Below are 23,621 nucleotides of genomic sequence, written 5' to 3' on the forward strand. Positions count from 1 at the left end.
TCATATTCAGCATTCCTACACTAAAAAGTTTTATCCGGTATGAAACACCAAGACCGATAAACTGTTGTCTTCATGTATGTCTCACATTGAGCATTCCTACACTGAAAAGTTTTATTCGGTAAAAACTGATATACTGTTGTCTTCATGTGTGTCTCATATTGAGCATTCCTACACTAAAAACTTCTATTCGGTATGAAACACCTAGTTTGGTACACTGTTGTCTTCATGTATTTCTAATAAAACTGGGCTCTCTCAACACTGCATCAGAAACAAAGTCCCTATAGAGCAAGAAACACCAAGGACTATAACAAACATGGGAACTGGTCAGAAAAAAGTTTCTGAAGAAAGTCTAAAAAAACCTTACTCTACCACCAACTTACATTTGCAATCAACTGCATGTCCAGAAGAAATCAGCTGTTTTTTTCCTTTTCAGCTTTTACACAACAAAGTCTGAGATCAGCCGACTGAAGCTAAAACAGAGACAAAGCCCAAGGCAGGTGAGACTCAGTTCTTGGTGATGGTTCCTTCAGTTTATAATGAAAACACCATTCCAGAGAAATAAAGGCCCTTCCTGCCCAATTCGCGCACACTCTTGTTCTCGATGCAGCCAACTGTCCCTGGACCAGTCAGCTTTGGCGAGAACCTTAACCTTTGACCTTAACGCTTCAGCCCTAAGTGTCTCTTAGGGTCTCTTCACTAATGACCATGGTATTGTGCTGTAAATTTTCAACTTTTCAAACACTACAGCCCTTTTTTCATTTGAGTTTATGTATACAATTATTAAGAAAATGACACTAAAAATTATTATTTTATGCCATTAAAGACGCAAGCTTCATAAAACTGCAAATTATTTCTCTACACCCAACAGTTCCCTCAAAATGTTTCCAAATATTAGTTGCAGAATTAGGGTAAGTAAAATATTCATGAGTACAACGTCAAAAATCAATAAAGAAAGAAAATAAGTACATAAATCAAAACAGGCATTCCATAGATCATATAAAAGAAAAAACACAACAAACATCGCTTGTGTTTCAACAATGTTTTATGTATTATAATGACCAACAATAATTGAAAATTGAAACTATAGAGTATAAGTATGAAAACTTTCATTCCATAATAAAAAAGTCTCATGAACAATATCACAGGCTGGTTGGAATGTAATGGGATTGTTTAGATGTCAAATTGAAGGATTAATAAATATTTGACTGGTGACATTGGAAATGTTTAACTCAAGAAGAATAACTAAACAATACTTGTCAGTGATCAAGGTTAGTTTGCAGAATTTCACATAATATCACCAACATGGACAGATAATAAGCAGTCAGACAAAATGCAACACTAATTCAGAATTTTAACCAATCAGATCATCGGTTGATCAGTGTCTCCAAATCTGCATTACTCAATCAAAACCAACATGACAAAGACAGAAAGTGTGTAACCAATCAGACAATGCGACACGAATTTCAGAGAGACCAGATCAGGCCAATGCTATATAAGGCTTAGTTTGCCGATCAAAGACAACATTACAAACATGAACTGTTAATCGCCAATCAGACATTGTGACACGGGGAGAATTTTAACCAATCAGATCATCGGTAGATGAGTGTCTCCAAATCAGGGGCTCCCTCCACCTGTTGTATTTCCTGTAGTGATGCCTCCAGTCTGTCCATCATATCCCCCAATATCTGATACGCCTGTAACAAACATACACTGTCTCGTTATATGTTTCACCATTTACAAGATACCAGTGTTTTCTTTTTCCTTATACTTCATAAAAGAAACATAATGTTTAGCTCGGATTAAGCAGCTGTATAAGTCGGTCATTCTGTCTGTAGGTCGGTCTGTCAAACTGTTGGACCATGTACCTTTTAACCTTCTATATTAAAACATTGTCAATTCACTTAACGAAAGGCGTGTATGAAGATGACACAATGCCCTTCAAGGGGAGTGGGGAAGATGAATCATGTGTCAGTTCTTTTCTACTAGGCACCCTTCATTTAATGTAAAAAAAAAAACTCAACCTAGTTTCTTCCTTGACTGAAAAAGCACCTTAACATCATAAGATGGTTGAACCTTGAAAGATACGTTTGGCGGCGCTAAGCTGGTTCCACGTTCCTCTTATGTTCATACATGACGTCATTCTGAATATTTCCGACCATAAAAATAGTGCATGAAATAGTGGGTTATTAAGAAATATAAAATATATAAAATATTAAAAATGAAAAAATTCCAATTCCAATTTTTTTGCCGTACCTTTCTTCATTTTCCTGAAAAACCATTCTCTCCATTGTATACTACCTTTTCATATATCCTTTAAGCAAAACTTTGTTTGGTGAAATCTTGTTTATACGTTTATCACAGTTTGTTTACCCACTCCTCACCTGAGAGTAGAGTTTCTCCTTGTACTGACTGTGAAGCTCCAAGTCTTTGAGAGACTGGCTGGAGCTGTCCGTGGGGGAGACAGACGGGGAGGCTGGCCGCTCTCGCCCATGTGCGGAGTCAGCTTTAGAAGGAGTGGACGAGGTCTTCTTAGCTGGGGCGGGGGTTGTGGGTACACTTTTACCTTTGGATTCAGGTCTCGGAGGCTGGAAAATAATTGACTTGTTTGTTTATTTGATTGGTGTTTAATGCGGCAATCAAGCATTTTCACATACATGTGTAAGACAGCATTCAGATGTTTGGATGGAAGATCCAGTGCGCCCTGAAATTAAACCATCGACCTTCGACAGGTACCTAACAAACCTTCTGACTTAGTTAAAGTTGCGGCCAAAACAGCGGGAGCTGGACTTGAACACATGACTTCGTTCAGATCAAGAATCAAATAGTCGCAGTGACCCAACGTTTTGAACGTCCGAGGCAGCAAGGCCCTGTTAATAATTAATGTCACGACAATAGAACTTTGATTTGATGGGTGTTTACTTGCTGTGCTCAAGAACAGTTTATACGTACAATGATGGCCTATATCACGGATAGAGAAAACCCAGTATGCCCCAAGAAAACCCCTAGACTTTGGCAAATAATTGGCATACCCTAAATGACCAAAAAATTCGACCACAAACGAGCATCTCTGTAGGCAAATAAATATCATGGGATATTACGTCTGTGGCTAAAATATAGATTTTCCCAGTTGGATATCACTCTACCTTCCAAACCCCTCTCAAAGCACCTTTCTAAAATCAGTAGCAGTCCCAGTATCGGGAGAAGTGAGCAACTTAGTCATAGACGAAATTTTAGGTCACGTGGAGCACATTTCTGAGCACTAACCTCTTTGCCTTTTGCAGCTTTAGGATCCTTGGCCGATGGGTTTTTCTTGGCTGACTCTTTCTGTTCCTTCTTTTCAGCCTGCTTGTACTTTTTGGTCTCTGACGAGAAACAATAAAATACATGTATATAAGCACCTGCAACCAAAATAAAATTTCGCCACAGAAATTTCATTTCAGAATCAATCAATTTCAGAGGTCATAATAAATTACTTATGGGGCTGAAACTTACAATTTTCCAGCAGGATATCACGCTACAGTCCAAACAAATCTCGAAATGATTTAATAAAGGATTAGTGTCCAGATTTAGCTACTTGTCCTAAGTATAAACATTATACCCTGTTTAACCTTGTGTTACCAAGAGAGCCTCTGAGAAACGAAATTTTGACTTTAAATCCACCAAAAACAATAGGTGTACTACCCTAGTCCATCCGCAGACGGCTCACATGGGAATTCATATCAAAACGACGTAATTTTCGAGATGGATTCTAACCACACAGAAGCAAATATACAGCCGGATCAATTTGAATCCACAGTGGACAACGCTGAAGTTCCCATTTATCACGCCGACATCTCTGGCCTTTCTTCAGATTCCGAGTTTTCAGACGGTAAATTTGATGTTTGTCCAGGCATTTCCAAGCGCACTGGCAATACGGACAGGTAACTCAAAGCTCTATCCTGTGTTACACTGCAGGTCTACATTTCGTGTGTGTATCAGATTTAATATTTAGTATCCTTTCCTTCTGTCCGCTTCGCAATAAATATCATTCTATTTCTGGGTGATTTTGCTTCAAAATTTCTTCGCGGGAAATAATTTTTGTGCATTTCGTCAAGGTAACGCTGACACAAGTTCGTACAATTGTTTGATTTTCTTTTGTGACCTCTTAATTATTTAATTTTTAGGACCTAAATTACTCAAGCGCACCAATCAGGTATTATATGTATTTCTATATATAAAAAAAAGGTGTCGTCATTTCAATGTCAGCACAACATATTTTATCTGTGTTCATGTGTATATGTCACTTCTGTAACATCAGCGACTTACTGTCCGCATAAAAACTGACTTTACTTTTGGCGTGGATTAAATATGGGGTAATTTCATTGTGATGGAGTTAACAGGTGACATCGAAGACATATGTCCGCTGAAAACGAAAAGTTTCAGCACAGAAAGTAATATTTTATGACCTTTATTTGCCTCTAAACTGCAGAATTTCTGTGAATTTCTGGAAAACTATGACTACAAAGTATAAAACCAGCTGAGCTATGAGGACGACACGTTCCGCATGACTTCACATGTCTCACCATGCACGACGACATCCATTTGTCACGCCGTGTCAATTTACCACTCAATAACGATCTTGTTAATAGTTTTGTTGTTTTCGTTTTTTTTTTTTTTGTTTTATACTGTCAGAAGACCTACACAGCTCGCTCGCGACTTCATACCTGAAGGTGGTATCTGATTTGTCATTGCAGCACACAAACGTGACGTTTGGCGGCGTAAAAAGCTTGAAGCTACAAAAAAAGTCCATCTGTCAGCCAGCTCTGTTTCGATGAAACCTCACTGATCTATTACCGTACGATGCACAGACAAGTATGCAAATATGACTCACAAATATGTAAATACACGGTAACCTTATAAACTTAACTGTCAAGTGTGGGAGAAGTAAATAGATGTTCGCTGAATAAAGCCCGGATACAATCTGATATATTAAACAGTGTTTCAGTCAGGGTTTTAAAACTGACTATTCCAAAAAAACTATTCCAAAAACACCTCGCTGGAGATTTCTGGGGCCTGTTTCACAACGCCATAATAGGGCTTAAGTCCAACACTCCAATCTTGTTTTCAAGAGAAAAATAAAAAACATTTGTTTCAGAAGCTGAATGCTCAAACTTAGCTGAAATTGCACAACCACGGCACAGAATCAGTGGTCAAAATTTTATCAGGTGATGATTTTATCAATTTAAAAGTTTATTTTGGATTTCATTTTAAGGCTTACGGCGAAAATCATTTCATTTCTGAAGCAGACCAATGCCTTGATTGCCCAATCTCTGTGTTTTGTAACATACCTGCATTAACGATAAATATGTTGCCTGCAGTGTAGATTACATGTACATGGGGACATGTGATTTATAACAAATGTGAGGAAAAACTTGAAGAGAAAGACTGACCGCACGTCATAGGTAACAACCTAATAAATATTAAAAGCCCAATAAAACTCCCAGAATCTAATCCAACTACTGCCACCCTGCATCATCACATATACTTCCGCCCCCGTTCATAATTGATGGAGGGGCCTCCGCTGCCGAGGTGGTTAACGTGCCAGCGCGGCGCAATGACCCAGGAGCTTCTCACCCGTGGGGTCACTGTGAGTTCAAGTCCAGCTCATGCTGGCTTCCTCTCCGGCGATATGTGGGAAGGTTTTCCAGCAGCCTGCAGATGGTCGTGAGTTTCCCCCGGGCTCTGCCTGCTTTCCTCCCACCATAAGTATACGTGAAATATTCGGCGTAAAACACCAATCAAATAAATAAATAAATAGATAATCGATGGAATACAGTTACATGTATATAGAAAATATTTACACTTCTTATAACCATTCCATTGGACAAAGTGCCTCAGTTGAGTATAAAAGAGAACAGAAGATTTCAAATCGTTCAGTTTTATAATTTTTCATCATGGAAAAAATCATGTTGGAGAATTATGTCAAGAAATTATTTTTTTACATATTTGTTTTACTAACAAATTCCCCTAAAGGGATTATTTTAAAAAGGTGGATTAAGAGACCATATTTTTCAAAGGTTTTATGCATTTAAAAATGCTACAAAACTTATTAGATCAACACATACATAGTTCATCAAAGATGATTTTACAGAAAATTTCTACACGTGCCGTAAACAAATGAGGAAAATTACAAGGAAAAAAGTAACGTCACTTCGCTTTTTCCATCAGGAAGGCCAAATATTTTATTCTATTATAATTTACTTTTTATGATGCATCAAAAATTCTAAAAAAATAACTGAAAATTAGTTTGTTCATAGGTTTGCATGGTGCATTTCACATCCTCTGCTGCAATTCTTCAACCTTTTCGCACGGTTGCCAGGTCTTTGTTCAAGCATGCTCTAAGACATTATTCTGTGTGAACTGATAAAATTATACTTTTTGTGAAGCCACGAAATGGGCCAATCCAACCAATGTAGCTTTTGCCGCCTACAGCTCATTTTAAGCGTTTCAGGCAAAAGATAACAAACTATCATTACGCTATACACAGGTGTGTCATCTCACAGCAAAATGAACAAGAAACCGTTCATCACTGATACAAATTTTCAGCGTTCGATCGTGACTTCCTCAGTTTCTAAATGACCACAGGTATGTCTTTAGTCTAATCAACCGTCAGGTAAATCAAAGGTAAACTTCACAACCACACCTGCAATCAAACCTTCATCACACTTATATTGAATGGTTTTTGTGTTGTTTTGTTTTTTTTTGTTTTTGTTTCGACTTTCTAAATTGTGCCATTCGTCTGGTTGTTGCCTATAGTACCCTCAGGAGACAGGAGACATTGACTTGCAAATTCCCGAGTGATAAGATCTAGTTTATGCAAGACACACTGATAAACCGAGGAAGCCTGAGGGCAGGTGAGGGATAGGCAAAATGTGCGACAAAATATACAAAATTGTCTGTAGTGGGATTGTATGGTTAAAGCACAGCCCAAGTTCACAAGACTTTGTCACTTATAGATTCGTCAGGTTTATACTTAAAGGGGCATGGGTTTTAAATGGAGTGCAGAGCTGATGAGCGACAAGAGACACACACAGGCTCGATAGATTTGACTGACAGAAGAATGGTCAGGAAAAATAAACAACCCTAAATCTTTTATATATATATATATATATATATATATATATATATATATATATATATATATATATATATATATATTGGCTAAACTGGAGAAGACTCAGTGTTCCAAAAGTGAGAAGAAATAGGGTATGACTATAGACAATGCTACTGTGTATGGTATTCCACGAAACAAAACTTTTTTGTACCCATACATCAGAAAAACTGTCAAGGACTTCACTATGTCAATACTTGACAATGTCAATACTTGACAATATCAACACTTGAAAATGTCAATACTTGCCAATGTCAAATCCAGGTTACTTAATAAGAAAGTTTCAGCTGGTTAGATTGACCGATTCTTCTTTAGTCTTAACACCTCAAGTATTTACATATTTATTTCATTGGAATTTTAAGCCATACTCAACAATATTTCAATTATATCATGGCTGCGACATTACGGTGGGAGGAAACGGGAAACTCACGATCATCTGAAGGTTGCTGACAGATCTTCCATATATGTCATGGCCAAGAGCTTGACGAATCAGAACTGTTTTGGAAATAAAGCTCAGAGTCGAAAACTGGTTAAGAGCAGAACATACAAAACGAAGAGACAGATGGACAGTCACTGCATCCAAACAGGCCTATCATAGACAGCACTAGTATGTTTCCTTATTTCATATGTGTGACACAGACCTTCAGAATTTGTTCTAGATGCATGTCATATTGAGGTTAAAGGTGAAGGTAACTCATGTGCTTAAGATCTTTTTACCAAGTTTTCGAGTAAACCTTCATTTCAAATTTCATGAAACTTGGTATAAATCATCGCTGTACAATAAGGTTCGGAACTGAATGATTTTTGATGAGCATAAGCCCAAAGGTCAAGGTCATGCGGGGATTACTTGAGTGTTAGTCATTCACAAACATATTTTCTTGTTTAAAAACTGACCATGTTCTGTCCACAGCGAGGAGAATGGTTGTAGGTTCAAGAACATACAAGCAGTTTATTTTGGAAGCGAATTGGTTTAAAAAAAAAAAAAAACATAAAAAGAAAAATGTTCTTGAATCATTTGGTTGAGACCCAAAATGCTGACGTACAGTTGGCTGACTCTGTCATCTGGTCAATGAGCTCACAGGCTTGAATCCAGCTCTTTGCTGGTATGAATGTATGTGGCTTTAAATCGTCAGGTTTGTCAAGTGCCGGTAGAAGATGAGTGTTATAGCCCCCGCCCGATTTCCTCTACCCATAAATTGACACCTGACGAACGTCAAGGAGGTGTAAAGGCGAAGTACACCTTAAGCCTTAATCTTAAGCCACAAAATAAATTAAAAAAAAAAAAAAAACAGAGACGCAGCATACACAAGAGCACATAAGCATTAGACACCTGAATAACAAAGTTTATTTTTCCTGACAACAAACTTCTGATGACAAACTTTACCAATGGCTACATAAGACATGTTTGTCGTAAAGGTCGATAGCTCCAAGGCCGCAAGCGCTTAGAGTACACCTAAATTTCAAAACATCAGGTCGCTACAATCAATTAAATTCTCTCTAATTTAACTCAGGGGACTCAGTCGGCTAAAGAAGCGGTCACAGTGACAAAGCGAGAATCAACCAAGAGCTGAAGAGCCCACTGCCAAGGGGCATAACTCTGAACAAACAACATTTACATAATGTTGTCTGGGATAACGATCAAAGCCCGTAGGGTGCGCATTATGACACTGAAAACATTACACTGTGACTCAGCCACAGAGACAAAACATCCCAATCAGCTACTCAAAACTTGGACACGTATCCCTTACAACCGTCGTTAGCTGTGTTTTTACGTTTCTTTTTCTTTTTGTAATTACTCTTATTCAAGTTTTTATTGCAAGTTTTCCTTATCATTGTTTTCATGTTTGAAAGTTTGGTATCATTTTATTTTATGTAGTGGAGCTTTCAATACAACAGAAATATTCTATACTAGTGGGGCTTTCCACACACGTGGAGCTTTCCATACACAGAAGAGTTTGACTTCAAATTATTTACTGCCTTCCCCCCTCCCCCCAAAAGAAAAGCCCAATAAAACGATCATGCAAATTATGATAAACAAACCATGCATGCAAAGCTCAAGTTCAATGTATCTGCAAACGACATTCAAATAACACTTCAGAAGACAAAAAAAAACAAAAAGAAATCAACCAACTACTATTAAAGGGCAGACAACTTCTTTTTACTCACCAGATGTGCGGCGATTGTGTTTCGAAGTGTCCGATTCTGGCGGCTCCAGTTCAATCGTACAGATACTATCTTATAAATTAACAGAGACGATTTTACAGCTTTGACAGTCTAAAAGATGTAATATGTTAAATAAAAATGTTAAATTTTGAATCATCAGCATTATCAGGAGTCCCTTTCACTTCACATTTCTGTCAAATTTGAAGTTAGAGTTTTCCAGTGATTTGTCACCAAATTTGGGCCTCTGACTACTGCCTTCTTTCAGGCCGTGTCTCCTTTGTGTTATTTTAATGTGATTGTATGATAAATGTGATGACAACACGGCATTTTGAGTAATTCTGGACTAGTGAGGTCTAATTTATTCCAATTAACATCACTGCATTTTTTTTTTTACCTACTTCTGCTTAAGATATGGTGCTTGGCGGTCTGTAAATTATTACTATCTAAGCATTGACATGATCAGTTAGAATAAAATCCTGACTGGCGTAAACTGACAAGAGGACGTATTTCACCGGTTACGTGTGACCATTTGCCAGCTATCACACTGTTTCAGAGCTGAAGGCAAAAGACTGACTTCTTTTTCCAATGAATTTGACGCATTCTTGTTTTCTGTCCATTACCATTTGGACAACAAACACACTAAAAAAAAGTTGTGGTCTACAAATTTAAAAGAAATCAGCCTATAATAGGTTTCACTGGTTTGAAAGTTCATACCAGCCATCTCACAACTATGGCCACCCAAAATGACACAAGACGAGTGATACCTCGTTCTGACGAGGAAGATAGACACAGGGGTTACAAACCAGACCCAGGAAGGTCATATTTGTGACGTTACTTTTGTAACAACTAGAGTGTCTCACCTTCATGATCCTCCTCCTCACTCTCTGGCAACCCAAGGACAAAGCGGATGTTAGCAGCCTGTCTCACTATCCCATCTACAGCCTCCACCAGTAACTGATACCTACACACAAACATATAAGACACAGTAAGTGAACAATTTAAGACTGTCACTGTGTGTTGTAGACTTACTTGTGTATTACTTAGCCGTTATATCCAAACCATGCCTGATATTTATTCTTTCTGTTGCGTATGATTTTCCAACAACATGTCATGGTTAGTGAGTTAGTGAGCTAGTGACTAACTCATTAACTGACTGACTCATTCATTTAGTAAAGGAAAGACTGAGTGAGTAAAAGACTCCTTTACTAAGTAAATCACTGACTCCTTGACTAATCACTCACTGAATTGGTGACCCCCAGACTAAGTGATTCACTGACTGACGCCTCTTGGGGTCCTTAACTAAGTGAATCACTGACTGACTGAGTCCTAGGCTGACTAAGTGATTCACTGGCTGACTCCTCTGGGGGTCCTTAACTAAGTGAATTACTGACTCTGACTCCTAGACTGGCTAAGTAACTCAGTGGGTGAGAAACTCCTAGGCTGACTAAGTCACTGAATGACTCCTTAACTAAGTGAGTGACTGGCTGACTGAGTCCTAGGCTGATTAAGTGATTCACTGGCTGACTCCTCTGGGGGTCCTTAACTAAGTGAATTACTGACTCTGTGACTCCTAGACTGACTTCACTGACTGACTCCTTCACTAAGTGAGTGACTGGCTGACTGAGTCCTAGGCTGACTAAGTGATTCACTGACTGACCCCTTAACTAAGTGAGTGACTGGCTGACTGAATCCTAGGCTGACTAACTGACTGACTATATGACTGACCCCACACGATGTCGGTTGTCTTCAATGGGCCGTGGTGAAGAGAAGGACAAGTCGATGACTGCCAGATTCAGCCGATGTAACAATGTCTGGCGACTGTCTTCCTCATCTTCCTCCATCTGCAGGATTTGCTACAACAACAGCACAACAACAGCAGGGTGAGAAATACTGCAACTTTAGGTGAAATTTTGTTCATGACTCAGTTACTTATTTCTGATTCTGACAGCTTTATTGATCTAAGAAAGGTGCTTGAAGACTACTTGGAAGATAGGATGATATCCCCCTGTGAAAATGTGGGTTTTAGCACCAAAACAGTTTATGACCTGTGTTGGGGCAATCTTCTTGTGTAGATTTGTAGCCTATGCTTTCATCAATAAAGACATGTGAGAGGGAGAGAGAGCTGTGTTTACTTTCAGGCGTCAACATCACATGAGAAGAGAGGTTTTATTTAGTGGACTGTTGCATAACATAAGACTGAAGAATTCTTTGTATGTAGGAAGGAGTGGTCAGTTTCATTGGTGGACTCCTCAAGTGCAGAGATGCACGCCATATTAATACAAAACAAGTGGCGATCATCAAAGAGCGCTAGGCTACGCAAAGGACTATACAATTTCCTGGTTTGAACACGTTCATTACCTGTTTCATGTCGAGGATGCTGAGGTTCCACTCCTTGCCATCTCGCTGATCCTCGGGAAAAAGTGTCAGGTACATTTCCTTCAGCTCCTCAACCAGGCTGTAGTGGTAATAACACTGACAACAACAACAACAACATCATCATGACCAAGCTTTGGGCGTTACAGAATACACAGGGTCAACAATACACATACAGGGTCTATATTCCTCTCAAGTTGGGGATTTTCATGACCTTTCGGACTTTTCACGGACAAATGCCATCACATTAAAAAATGTTTCACCCATGTATTCCAGGCCCCAGGATGACGAACTTAGACTTGCATGTAAGTCAAATCACTTTAAAATTGTTATTCCTTCTGTAACAAGGTCAAAATATTGCTTCACATTGTATTTATTTATTTATTTGATTGGTGTTTAATGCAGTAATCAAGAATATTTCCCTAATACTATGGCAGCCACCATTATGGTGGGAGGAAATCGGGCAGAGCCTATGACCATCCGGAGGTTGCTGACATAACTTTCAACTTACGGCCAGATAGGAAGGCAGTACTTGACGTTGTAAATTCTGGGTTCGATAAATTAACCGAAAGGAACACACCAAATTTAATGATTTGAAATTTTGAATCCAGTCTAAATAACTTTGTGATCCCCAAGCCAGGACTTTTATGGGCCCTTTTTTGAAAAAAAGTCCATGATTCTCCATGATTCCTTTCAGGGATATATTCCATGACACTTTAGGATGTTTCAGGAAAGTTCCTTGATTTTCCAGCGAGGTGGGGAAATTATTTACATATTTAAATGTTGCTCCATGCCATACTCAAGAAATTTTTCTGATGGAGGTCAGTTTTACCCTATGAAGGAAGCCGAGGTGTCCTGGGCAAACCAGGGTAAGAAAGAAACAGATTTAGGCGAGGACAGGTTTAATGCTCACCCCTGGGTTAAGTCGTGTGAAGATCTCCTTCTCTGTAATGTACGCATCCACGGGAGACCGCGGTGGCTCAGGGAGTCGTATCCCGTCTAGAACATCATTCAGAATCTGACTGACCACCTGCTGTGCTTGTTTGTGTGACAGGTCCACCTAGTGAAGGGAAGAGATGACAAGGGTAGACAACTGTGAGAAACCAGGCTTGATATTGTACACATGTATAGTAGAATCTCACTTAGCATCTGCTGTGCTTGTTTGTGTGACAGGTCCACCTAGTGGTGGGAAAAGATAACAGGGACAGATAACTGTGAGAAACTAGAAAGTTTGAGATTGTACACATATAACAGACAGGAGAGAAAAAATGCTTATTACATCTAAAATTGCTTCAAAGTTTTCTTGTTTTCTCAGTAGTGTTTATGAAGCAAGAGTTTCCTTTCAGTGAAAAACTGATAGTATTTAGGAATGATCCAGAAATGTTTGACCGAGAATGGCAGTTCATCCTCTCTACAGTGGGGTTTGTGTAGATGGATAGAAAATGTTAACACACAGTTTTGTCATTCATCTGCTACATCAGCCACACCATATACACTGAAGACAAACCTCTATCTCATCTCTCTGTAACTTGAACTTATCTTCCTGTAGCGCTACGCCGCGTAGCGAAACCACGAGTGATGCACCACCACACACAACTGGCCGCGTCTCAAAGCGCCACTGCTCAGAGAAGACGCCGGCATTGGGCGATTTGAAGACAAATGGGAACCGCATGGTTTCTGCTGGGAGAATCACACCTGGGCAGAAATGAGGTGCTGTGTTACTTACAGGCAATACCAAAAATAACCAAAATATTTCACCCCAAAAAGTGCGGCAAATAAATATCATAAAATATCACATTTGGTCATGAACCTGAGTGTTTTTTTTTAATCAGTACAATATTTTACTTTCAAAGAAACTCATAACTCACAGGTAGGTACAGGTAGGGGATTATCGGGAACAGGTAGGGGATTAAGGGGAACAGGTAGGGGAGTATCAGGAACAGGTAGGGGATTAAGGGTACAGGTAGGGGATTATCAGGAACAGGTATGGGATTAAGGGTACAGGTAGGGGATTATCGGGAACAGGTAGGGGATTAAGGGGAAAAGGTAGGGGATTAACAAGCAAGTTTAGATAATAGGTATTTTTTGTTAAATATGCAAAAACTTTTTCTTGGACCAAGATGGTTTTTAAACTTGATGTGAGTGGAATCAAACTGAAGTCAATCTGCAGACAACATTATCAAAATGGGGAAATATATGAAGGAGTAATACTGCACAGGAGTAATATTGCATAAGAGTAATATTGCACAGGAGTAATACTGCACAGGAGTAATATTGCATAAGAGTAATATTGCACAGGAGTAATATTGCATAAGAGTAATATTGCACAGGAGTAATATTGCATAAGAGTAATATTGCACAGGAGTAATACTGCACAGGAGTAATATTGCATAAGAGTAATATTGCACAGGAGTAATACTGCACGGGAGCCAATGACCAAACAGAAGCAATTAAGACTTGCTTTCAGGCTTGATCAGAGGTTACACCAAATCTAACGAGAATCATCAATATTTAGAACACAGTAGTTATTTCAGCACGGAACCCACGGACCACTGAGAATCTTGGGACAGAAAACTTGTGCCTTGGATCAGATTTATCTTCCAACAACTTGATCAGAAATTCTTCAAATTGAATCTGCACTGCACAAAAAACTGTGTAAAATCTCACAATATTTGAAGCCACTGTTCAGAAAGTCTGACAGGTGAAGAGACCCCGATTGATATCTTTTGTTTCTAACAAAGACCTGTTGATTTATCACAATGGAAACTGGTTCGGACTTACCATCACTGGTGTTGAAGTAAAACCTCTGAACTTTGGCATGGACGAGGTCAAAGGGATTCTGCTTGGGGAGTTGCTGAGTAACAGAAAAATATATTATAACCGAAAATGAGATTGTTGTACATGACTGTAACTATTCAATGTGCCAGAGTAGACTGGAGTAGACTGTTGTACATGCCTGTAACTATTCAGTGTGCCGAGTAGACTGGAGTAGACTGTTGTACATGCCTGTAACTATACAGTGTGCCAGAGTAGACTGGAGTAGACTGTTGTACATGACTGTAACTATTCAGTGTGCCAGAGTAGACTGGAGTACACTGTTGTACATGCCTGTAACTATTCAGTGTGCCGAGTAGACTGGAGTACACTGTTGTACATGCCTGTAACTATTCAGTGTGTCAAGTAGACTGGAGTACACTGTTGTACATGCCTGTGACTATACAGTGTGCCAGAGTAGACTGGAGTACACTGTTGTACATGCCTGTGACTGTACAGTGTGCCAGAGTAGACTGGAGTACACTGTTGTACATGCCTGTGACTATACAGTGTGCCAGAGTAGACTGGAGTACACTGTTGTACATGCCTGTGACTATACAGTGTGCCAGAGTAGACTGGAGTACACTGTTGTACATGCCTGTGACTATTTAGTGTGCCAGAGTAGACTGGAGTACACTGTTGTACATGCCTGTGACTATACAGTGTGCCAGAGTAGACTGGAGTAGATTGTTGTACATGCCTGTGACTATACAGTGTGCCAGAGTAGACTGGAGTACACTGTTGTACATGCCTGTGACTGTACAGTGTGCCAGAGTAGACTGGAGTACACTGTTGTACATGCCTGTGACTGTACAGTGTGCCAGAGTAGACTGGAGTACACTGTTGTACATGCCTGTGACTATACAGTGTGCCAGAGTAGACTGGAGTAGATTGTTGTACATGCCTTTGACTATACAGTGTGCCAGAGTAGACTGGAGTAGATTGTTGTACATGCCTCTAACTATATAGTGTGCCAGACTGGAGTAGACTGTGACTAGAATAACAAGGCGCCAAACAGTTTTGTTTTGTGTTTTAACGGCAAGCCGACACTATAAAATCCAAAAAAGTAAAGTATACTGCATACATTCATATAAGGGCACCAGTCCTCTGATTCCTCTAAACAAATTTAATACAGGTTTTTAATAAAAGTATCCGAGAAATATAGGAAATTTTCCCTGAAAATATAGGACAATAAAGATTCTACTCAACAATATTTACGAGGCTTTTGACATAATTTTTCTTTTTAACTTTTCTCCCAATGTTAACTTTAAAATCCCTAACTTTTTCATTTGTCAGATTAAAAGAAAAAATTCCCTGCCAATCTCCTATATCTTACTTATTAACTTGGGTATAATAGCGCCAACAATGGCTTTTTTACCAATGGTCTCATATAAGCAAATAATTCCTGAGTATCAAAATCAAAATAAATAATATACAATGTTGACAAAGTCATGAAATTTGCTCACAGGTCACCACGGACAGAGCATTTCCCCGTGTGTCCTTGTGGCTTATACGCATGCCAAACGTGAGCCACATCTCAATACATGAAAATCAGTTTTACACACATATTTAAAATCAGTTTTAGAACACAGTTTTACACAGAATACACCTCATAAACTCATTAACTCATTACTTTTGTAACAGACTAAAAAGCAGGCATGCAAAACAGCACTGATGGAAAATCTTGGTATCAATGTGGTTTAAACGGGGAATGTGTGTAAAGACCTGAGCTTAACGTATGTATACATACTTGTGCAGGCAGTACTGTTAGAAATGCTTCTGTTATCATATACATATATCTTAACATTGATTCTTGACACTTTCAGTAGTTAACACACACCCAATGCCGTGACACCAACAATATCTCCCTCGCCTCACTGTGCTTTACATGTATCAGATCCCACCCTTAAAGGCGAACAAATTTGTAACACTAAACTGAAATATACCCCAATTCTTCAACCACTTTTGCAACAAATATTTTGAAACATTCTCAGAGAACTATGGTATGTAAAATTTACAGTTTTATGAAGCTTGCATCTTTAGTGACACAAGCAAATCCTTTTTATTGTCATTTTAATAATAAATGTGTTCATAAATTCCAAAGAAAAAAGTGCTTTAGTGGTTGAAAATTTACTGTATATCATATGCAAGACCACTGTACAACGTCCACGAAAATAGTTTGATGTATTTCTTAAAAAAATCTTTCCAGAATAGTAAAATGGTTTTAAAACATCAGATTTTACGGTGGTCTGTATTGACTTCACATCTGTTACTTTTGCTTGAAATAGTTCATTTCAAGGTCCACATGGTGAATGCATTTATACATCTACATGTATATGCATTTAGAATGATGAACACTAGTAGTCTGAGTGTGTGTGTCAACTGACAAAAACCTGACGTGACATACCTAGTCCCAATATGGTAAGAAAGAACCACCATAGAATCCAATGTTTCAAATGCATTAAACTGGCATATATCCAACTATTTTTGTGAACATTGTTCAATGGGCTTTCATCTGACATATACTTCAACGGCAGTATTTTCTTTCCTTTAACACATACCTTAACATTGAATAGACAGGTGTATATTGACAAACCCATGTTGAATTTATAATTATTCCTCAACATTTCTGCAGATGATAAAATAATTTTCAGTGCTTTTTATGAACTGTTTAATTGTAGATTTTGTAGGCGGGTTGGTCAATTTGAGGCCTTCACATAATAATTTTGTAATTTATAATTTTATAATTTTATATTTTATAATTTTATCAGTACACACAGAATAATGCCATCAGAATATGCCACCCCTCATTTCCATTAACTGTTATTTGATGCAAATGTCAAAGGTATGACATCAGCTCCTGATACAGCCTTCACATAATTTGAACAGGTAAGCTAAAAAGCAACATAAAAAAGAATTTTGACCTGGTTTTTGGTGGAAATGTAGGAAGTTTTCAACTAATATAGGAAAATCCAGGAGGATCTGAAAAATATAGGAAAATATAGGAACACTCTGAGGCCTGGGGCTCACTTTAAGCGTAGGTCATGGGATATTTCCTAAAATGAGCTACGCATATACATATGTTGTTCACCTTGTGAGATAAGTATATGACCTAGTACTGATCACACAAGACAACTGAAACCAAGGGACCTACCCTCCAGTTATAGTATATCGAGGTTGTCCCGTCATTTGTGATTTCAAGGAAGGATGTGACCCGGCTACCAGCGTAATTCTCGAAGGTGACGCGTGCCTCAATGCCCGGCTCGTCTTGCAGGCTGGAAGTATCACCTGTCCAGCGTGCAGGCTGGCCAGCAAAAAGGAGGGAAGGGCCAAACACAGGTTCAGGGTGGACGTCGGGGTGACCACTCAACGGGTCCGTCTCAGGATCTCTGTGGGGAGGGGCAGAGGATAGTTAGGGCATGGTCAGGTATTGCTATTACTCATGCCAAAAGAAAAAAAGACAACGTACATGACAACTACAACCACAATCACGTACATGCACAATCATATCCAAAACTAGCAATACATTATGCACGTACAATCCAATGTATGTCTGCACCCTTACAGCATATATTAGACATCATATTTCTTTATTTGTTTGTAAGATTGGCGTTTAACGCGGTACATCAGAATTTCTCAGTAGTTATATGACGGCAGTCTGATGAGTTTATGAGTGGGATAAACAACAGGTAACTCAGGTAACAAGCCACTGAGCTTGCTGGAGTGGGTTAGCGTGCCAGCGCGGCACAATGACCCAGGAGCCTTTCACCAATGCAGTCGCTCATGCCCGATTCCTCTACAGCTGCATATTGGGGAAAAGTCTGCCAGCAAACCTGGGGAGGGTTGTGGGCTCCCCCCCAGGGCTCTGCCCAGTTTCATGCCACCATAACGCTAGCCGCCATCGCAGAAGTGAAATATTCTTGAGTATGGCGTAAAACACCAATTGAGTATGACTTAAATCACCAATCAAATAAATAAACCCCCTGCGAGCTGGATTTGACCATGTGATGCCAGGAGTCAAGGGCCGGACAGTCAGATGTCCTGGTGTTAAACATACATGTGATAAGGCAATGATTTTATAAAAAAAAAAAAAAAATTGCCCAAAAAATTGGAAAACAAACTGATCTGTTTTTAAAATCTGTCTAAATTTGATGAAGATCTACTTCTAAGTTCTGGAGATCTCTTGTGGACAAGGTTAATTCCTGGACAAGACAATATGCCCCTCCCCCTCCACAACATAGCTGGCAACAAACATACTATCATTTCTGTTACACTAAGTCTAAGGTGTTTAAATCTGGAAAATACTCCGAATGTGGTCTAAATTTCTCCTCCCCTCATTTTGTACACCATTGCCAACACTTACATGTCCATTGGCCCCTCTCGATCCATGTCTCCCCCCTCGGGAACCTCGTCCTCAGGGGCTTGCATGAAACCCTGGTGGAGAGCCTCCTCTTCACTCTTCATAGGTCTGGAGGACCCAATCACGGCCAGGCTCTCAAACTCCTGTAGATAGGCAGGCTTTTCCTTTATTTATTTATTTATTTATTTGACTGGTGTTTTATGCTGTACTCAAGAATATTTCACTTATATGCTTTCGGTCAGCATTATGGTTGGAGGAAATCAGAGAGGAAGCCAGGACTTGAACTCACAGCAACCACATTGGTGATAGGCCCCTGGGTCATTGTGTTAGCATGCTAATTATTAAAAATGTTTTTGTTTGTTAAATCACACATAGGTTATTCAGACAGAAATGAACATTTGTAAGGTTGGAATTGATTGTGACTTTTCCTGACCATAGTGTGGTCAGTGACGTAACATGTTTTATGTATTTATTTAATTATATGATTGGTGCTTAATGAGGTAATGTGACTTAACATGCTTCTGTAACTTAACACCCATAGACTGCTAGACTTCTGCATACAAAACGCATGTACTATTAGAGCTATGAATGCATGCGAAGAATGGGCTATCAAAGAAACAAAAGCATGGATGTTATATCATTAAAACAAACTGGGTTTTCAACTGACCACCGTAGAATACAATGTTTTGAAGGAAATTTACTTGATTGCAAAATGCTAAAACAAGGCGTTCAGAGAACACCGGTAGCTCGCATGATTGACCAGTTCATGCATGGCGAAATCATGTTGTACGAGTGAGTGAGTGAGTGAGTCAGTGCTTGGGGTTTAACGTTGTACTTAACAAGTTCTCAGTCATATGACAACAAAGAAATCCTTAGAGTGCATGTAATGTGCCTCTTTGTTGCAGGATGGATTTCCACTGCTCTTGTATCTAGTGCTGCTTCAATGAGACGACTCACCGAAGGCAAGTAGGCCACCCCGCCCAAGCCATTATACTGATACAGGTCAACCAGTTGTTGCACTATGCCTGTTGTGTGAGTGATGCTAGAATGAATTCTGTTATTATAACACATTATACTGATACAGGTCAACCAGTTGTTGCACTATGCCTGTTGTGTGAGTGATGCTAGAATGAATTCTGTTATTATAACACATTATACTGATACAGGTCAACCAGTTGTTGCACTATGCCTGATGTGTGAGTGATGCTAGAATGAATTCTGTTATTATAACACATTATACTGATACAGGTCAACCAGTTGTTGCACTATGCCTGTTGTGTGAGTGATGCTAGAATGAATTCTGTTATTATAACACATTATACTGATACAGGTCAACCAGTTGTTGCACTATGCCTGTTGTGTGAGTGATGCTAGAATGAATTCTGTTATTATAACACATTATACTGATACAGGTCAACCAGTTGTTGCACTATGCCTGTTGTGTGAGTGATGCTAGAATGAATTCTGTTATTATAACACATTATACTGATACAGGTCAACCAGTTGTTGCACTATGCCTGATGTGTGAGTGATGCTAGAATGAATTCTGTTATTATAACACATTATACTGATACAGGTCAACCAGTTGTTGCACTATACCCTTCATGTTGAATGCGAAGCATTTCTCTTTTCCTCCGACGTTAAACCCCAAGCGCTCACTCACTCACTCTTTTCCTCTTTTAAGGTCTTAGGTGTGACTTGACACTGGATCTACCGCTCCTGAAGCGGACCATGCTGTACAAAATCAGACAGACTCAGGTCCTATGATTTAGGAGAAAATTCACACTGAAAAGCAGAATATATTACATCAACTATATCCTGGGAATACTTACGGGCTGATGAGGGTCTAGCTGATTTATGATTGGCTGAAGCTGTTTTTTCCTGTATTCCAAATATGGAGATCTGTGCCATGGATAGTATACAGGAGCAGCCTTTGTGTTTGACCAATAACCTGTCATGAAAGAAACACAAAGCAACCAATTAAAAGGTCTCATACAAGGGTAGTACATAGGGGCAGCCTTTGGGTTTGACTAAAAGCCTTTCATGATACAAACACATGACAACCAATCAGAAGGTCTAGTACAGGCTACGCACAATACTATTTTACAGAGAGATAAATAAGAAATGAACTGAGAGCTTTAATACTGGGTTACAAGTTAAATGATGGATGTCCAGTGGTCCCCAGGTATATAAGCCATCCTTAGACCTATGTTTTCGAGCTATGCATTATGTATGGTATTTAACTTGGTCATATGTTTTGCAAGTTTGTACAAAAAAAAGATTGGTAATAAATAAACACACTTGAATTTGAGTGATGTGAGACAGGAAAGAATGGGATCAAAGGGGGGCAACTCAAAGATGTTGACAGCTTTGCTATAAATTGTCTCCCTTCAATGAAACTTGCAATTTGATGTTAATTCCTTTCCTTCATAGATTCTGTTATGAAAATCCCCCAAGCACTACACTATTTTCTCAACCTATTCACACGTTCACCTGGTGTTGCTTTAAGCGTATTTTGAGTGTATTTCCCTGTCTAGACTTCAGAATATACAATGTTGGCAAACCCACCAAAACATAAAATATGGCCATAAACTGCCTTCAAAGGAGAGAAGAAATATTGTATATAATATCAAACTTTACTGATTTATTTTTTAACGGAAATAAAACATTAAATTCTGACGTGTCTCAGGCTTAGTGAAATTTCCCCCTTAAAGTCCATCTAAAATTGCTCACAGATGATCTGTACTCACTACTGTCTCTGTACTACGAACACTTCTTAGATTTTACAACTTCCACCTGAAAGTCCATCTAAAATTGCTCACAGAAGATCTGTACTCACTACTGTCACTGTAATACTAACCCTTCTCAGATTTGATTTATTTATTTATTTCATCGGTGTTTTACGCCGTACTCAAGAATATTTCACTTATACGACGGCGGTCAGCATTATGGTGGGAGAAAACCCACGACCATCCGCAAGTTGCTGGCAGACCTTCCCACTTACGGCCGGAGAGGAAGCCAGCATGAGCTGGACTTGAGTTCACAGCGACCGCATTGGTGAGAGGCTCCTGAGTCATTACGCTGTCCTAGCGCGCTAACCAACTGAGCCACTGAGGCCCCCCTTCTCAGATCTGACAACTTCCATCTAAAAGTCTATCTAAAATTGCTCACAGATGATCTGTACTACTGTCACTGTAATACTAACCCTTCTCAGATTTGACAACTTCCACCTAAAAGTCTATCTAAAAGTGCTCACAGATGATCTGTACTCACTACTGTCACTGTAATACTAACCCTTCTCAGATTTGACAACTTTCACCTAAAAGTCCATCTAAAATTGCTCACAGATGATCTGTACTCACTGCTGTCACTGTAATACTAACCCTTCTCAGATTTGACAACTTCAGGTATGCCAACATGCTGTATGGGTGGTGGGTACCCCCTCTCTGTCTGCGACAAGGTCATGCTGCAAGGTCAAAAGCCAGTGAAGTTCACTTACCATATACAGCTTGCTCAGATTTCATTAGATACAAATGATCATGTGATGAGTCAGTAAATTTCATTGTGTAATCAGTGAGAAAATTGTTGACCATCCAACCTGCTGAGAGATGACATCACATAATATAATCCCACAGAAAAGGATTGCAAGAGCACATCATGTGAGAGTCATATTTTTGGTATAAAGTTGGTGCGGCTGGTCATTAATGAATGGTCAATAAGAAAAAAATACAAAAAAAAACTGGCCTAAAATATTTTGATTCATTTATTTGATTCTGGTTTATCATGGCAATCAAATTTATGGGTGGATGAAAGCAGGGAGTTGGAGGTAAACCACAAACATTTGGCAAGTTAATGACAGACTTTGCCCTGTGTGATGCAGAGACATGTACACCATACTGGTGGAGGACAAGTGCTTTGAACATATGCATGGCTAAGCAAACACCTCTGGCCACTTAGTTTCTGGTGGAGGACAAGTGCTTTCAACTTATGTATGGCTAAGCAAACACCTCTGGCCACTTAGTTTCTGGTGGAGGACAAGTGCTTTCAACTTATGCATGGCTAAGCAAACACCTCTGGCCACTTAGTTTCTGGTGGAGGACAAGTGCTTTCAACATATGTATGGCTAAGCAAACACCTCTGGCCACTTAGTTTCTGGTGAAGGATAAGTGCTTTCAACATATGTATGGCTAAGCAAACACCTCTGGCCACTTAGTTTCTGGTGGAGGACAAGTGCTTTCAACATATGTATGGCTAAGCAAACACCTCTGGCCACTTAGTTTCGCATTACATACTGTAATACCAGTGTTATTGAGCAACTGAATTGCTAATATTTATTTGTTTATTTAATTGGTGTATTACGCCATACTCAAGAATACTTTACTTATACAACAGCTACCAGCATTATGGTGGGAGGACACTTGGCAGACCTGGGGTGAAAACCCATGCCCCCTTTCTCAAGTTGCTGACAGACCTTCTCACATACGGCCGGTGAGGAAGCCAGCATGAGCTGGGAATAGTTAATACAATGCTGCCTTACAAAGACAGCCCAGTAAGACAGCTAGCCTGAGACCTCATCCTGTCAGCCTACATGATATTAAAGGAGAAGAAAACTTAAAAACATGACACTATAGGCTGAAAAGAGCACATTTTTTTTCTATATGGTGGTGCCTGCTGCATAATTGCGATTTTTCCTCGCCATACACGTAAAGCCTGAAAACAGCAAAGCTGGCATAAATCGCTGAGTCCATGACGTCATTAAAG

The 23,621-nt window shown here is 39.3% G+C and overlaps 1 protein-coding gene across 1 annotated transcript in view; it reads right to left on the reverse strand.

Annotated features, from left to right (window-relative positions):
* Positions 1-808: 808 nt before the first annotated feature.
* The window catches only part of LOC135463006 (MYCBP-associated protein-like), a 34,574-nt gene continuing 11,761 nt past the window's right edge, over positions 809-23,621 (reverse strand). Inside the window, 14 exon segments of the mRNA XM_064740327.1 lie at positions 809-1,694; positions 2,382-2,585; positions 3,265-3,362; positions 9,317-9,385; positions 10,174-10,274; positions 11,039-11,166; positions 11,672-11,785; positions 12,600-12,746; positions 13,194-13,381; positions 14,468-14,540; positions 17,655-17,889; positions 18,864-19,003; positions 20,693-20,811; positions 22,244-22,326. Coding sequence (XP_064596397.1) covers positions 1,590-1,694; positions 2,382-2,585; positions 3,265-3,362; positions 9,317-9,385; positions 10,174-10,274; positions 11,039-11,166; positions 11,672-11,785; positions 12,600-12,746; positions 13,194-13,381; positions 14,468-14,540; positions 17,655-17,889; positions 18,864-19,003; positions 20,693-20,811; positions 22,244-22,326 — 1,804 coding nt within the window. The 3' untranslated portion in view covers positions 809-1,589.

This window comes from Liolophura sinensis, chromosome 2, assembly GCF_032854445.1.
Source record: "Liolophura sinensis isolate JHLJ2023 chromosome 2, CUHK_Ljap_v2, whole genome shotgun sequence".
Classification (NCBI taxonomy): Eukaryota; Metazoa; Mollusca; class Polyplacophora; order Chitonida; family Chitonidae; genus Liolophura; species Liolophura sinensis.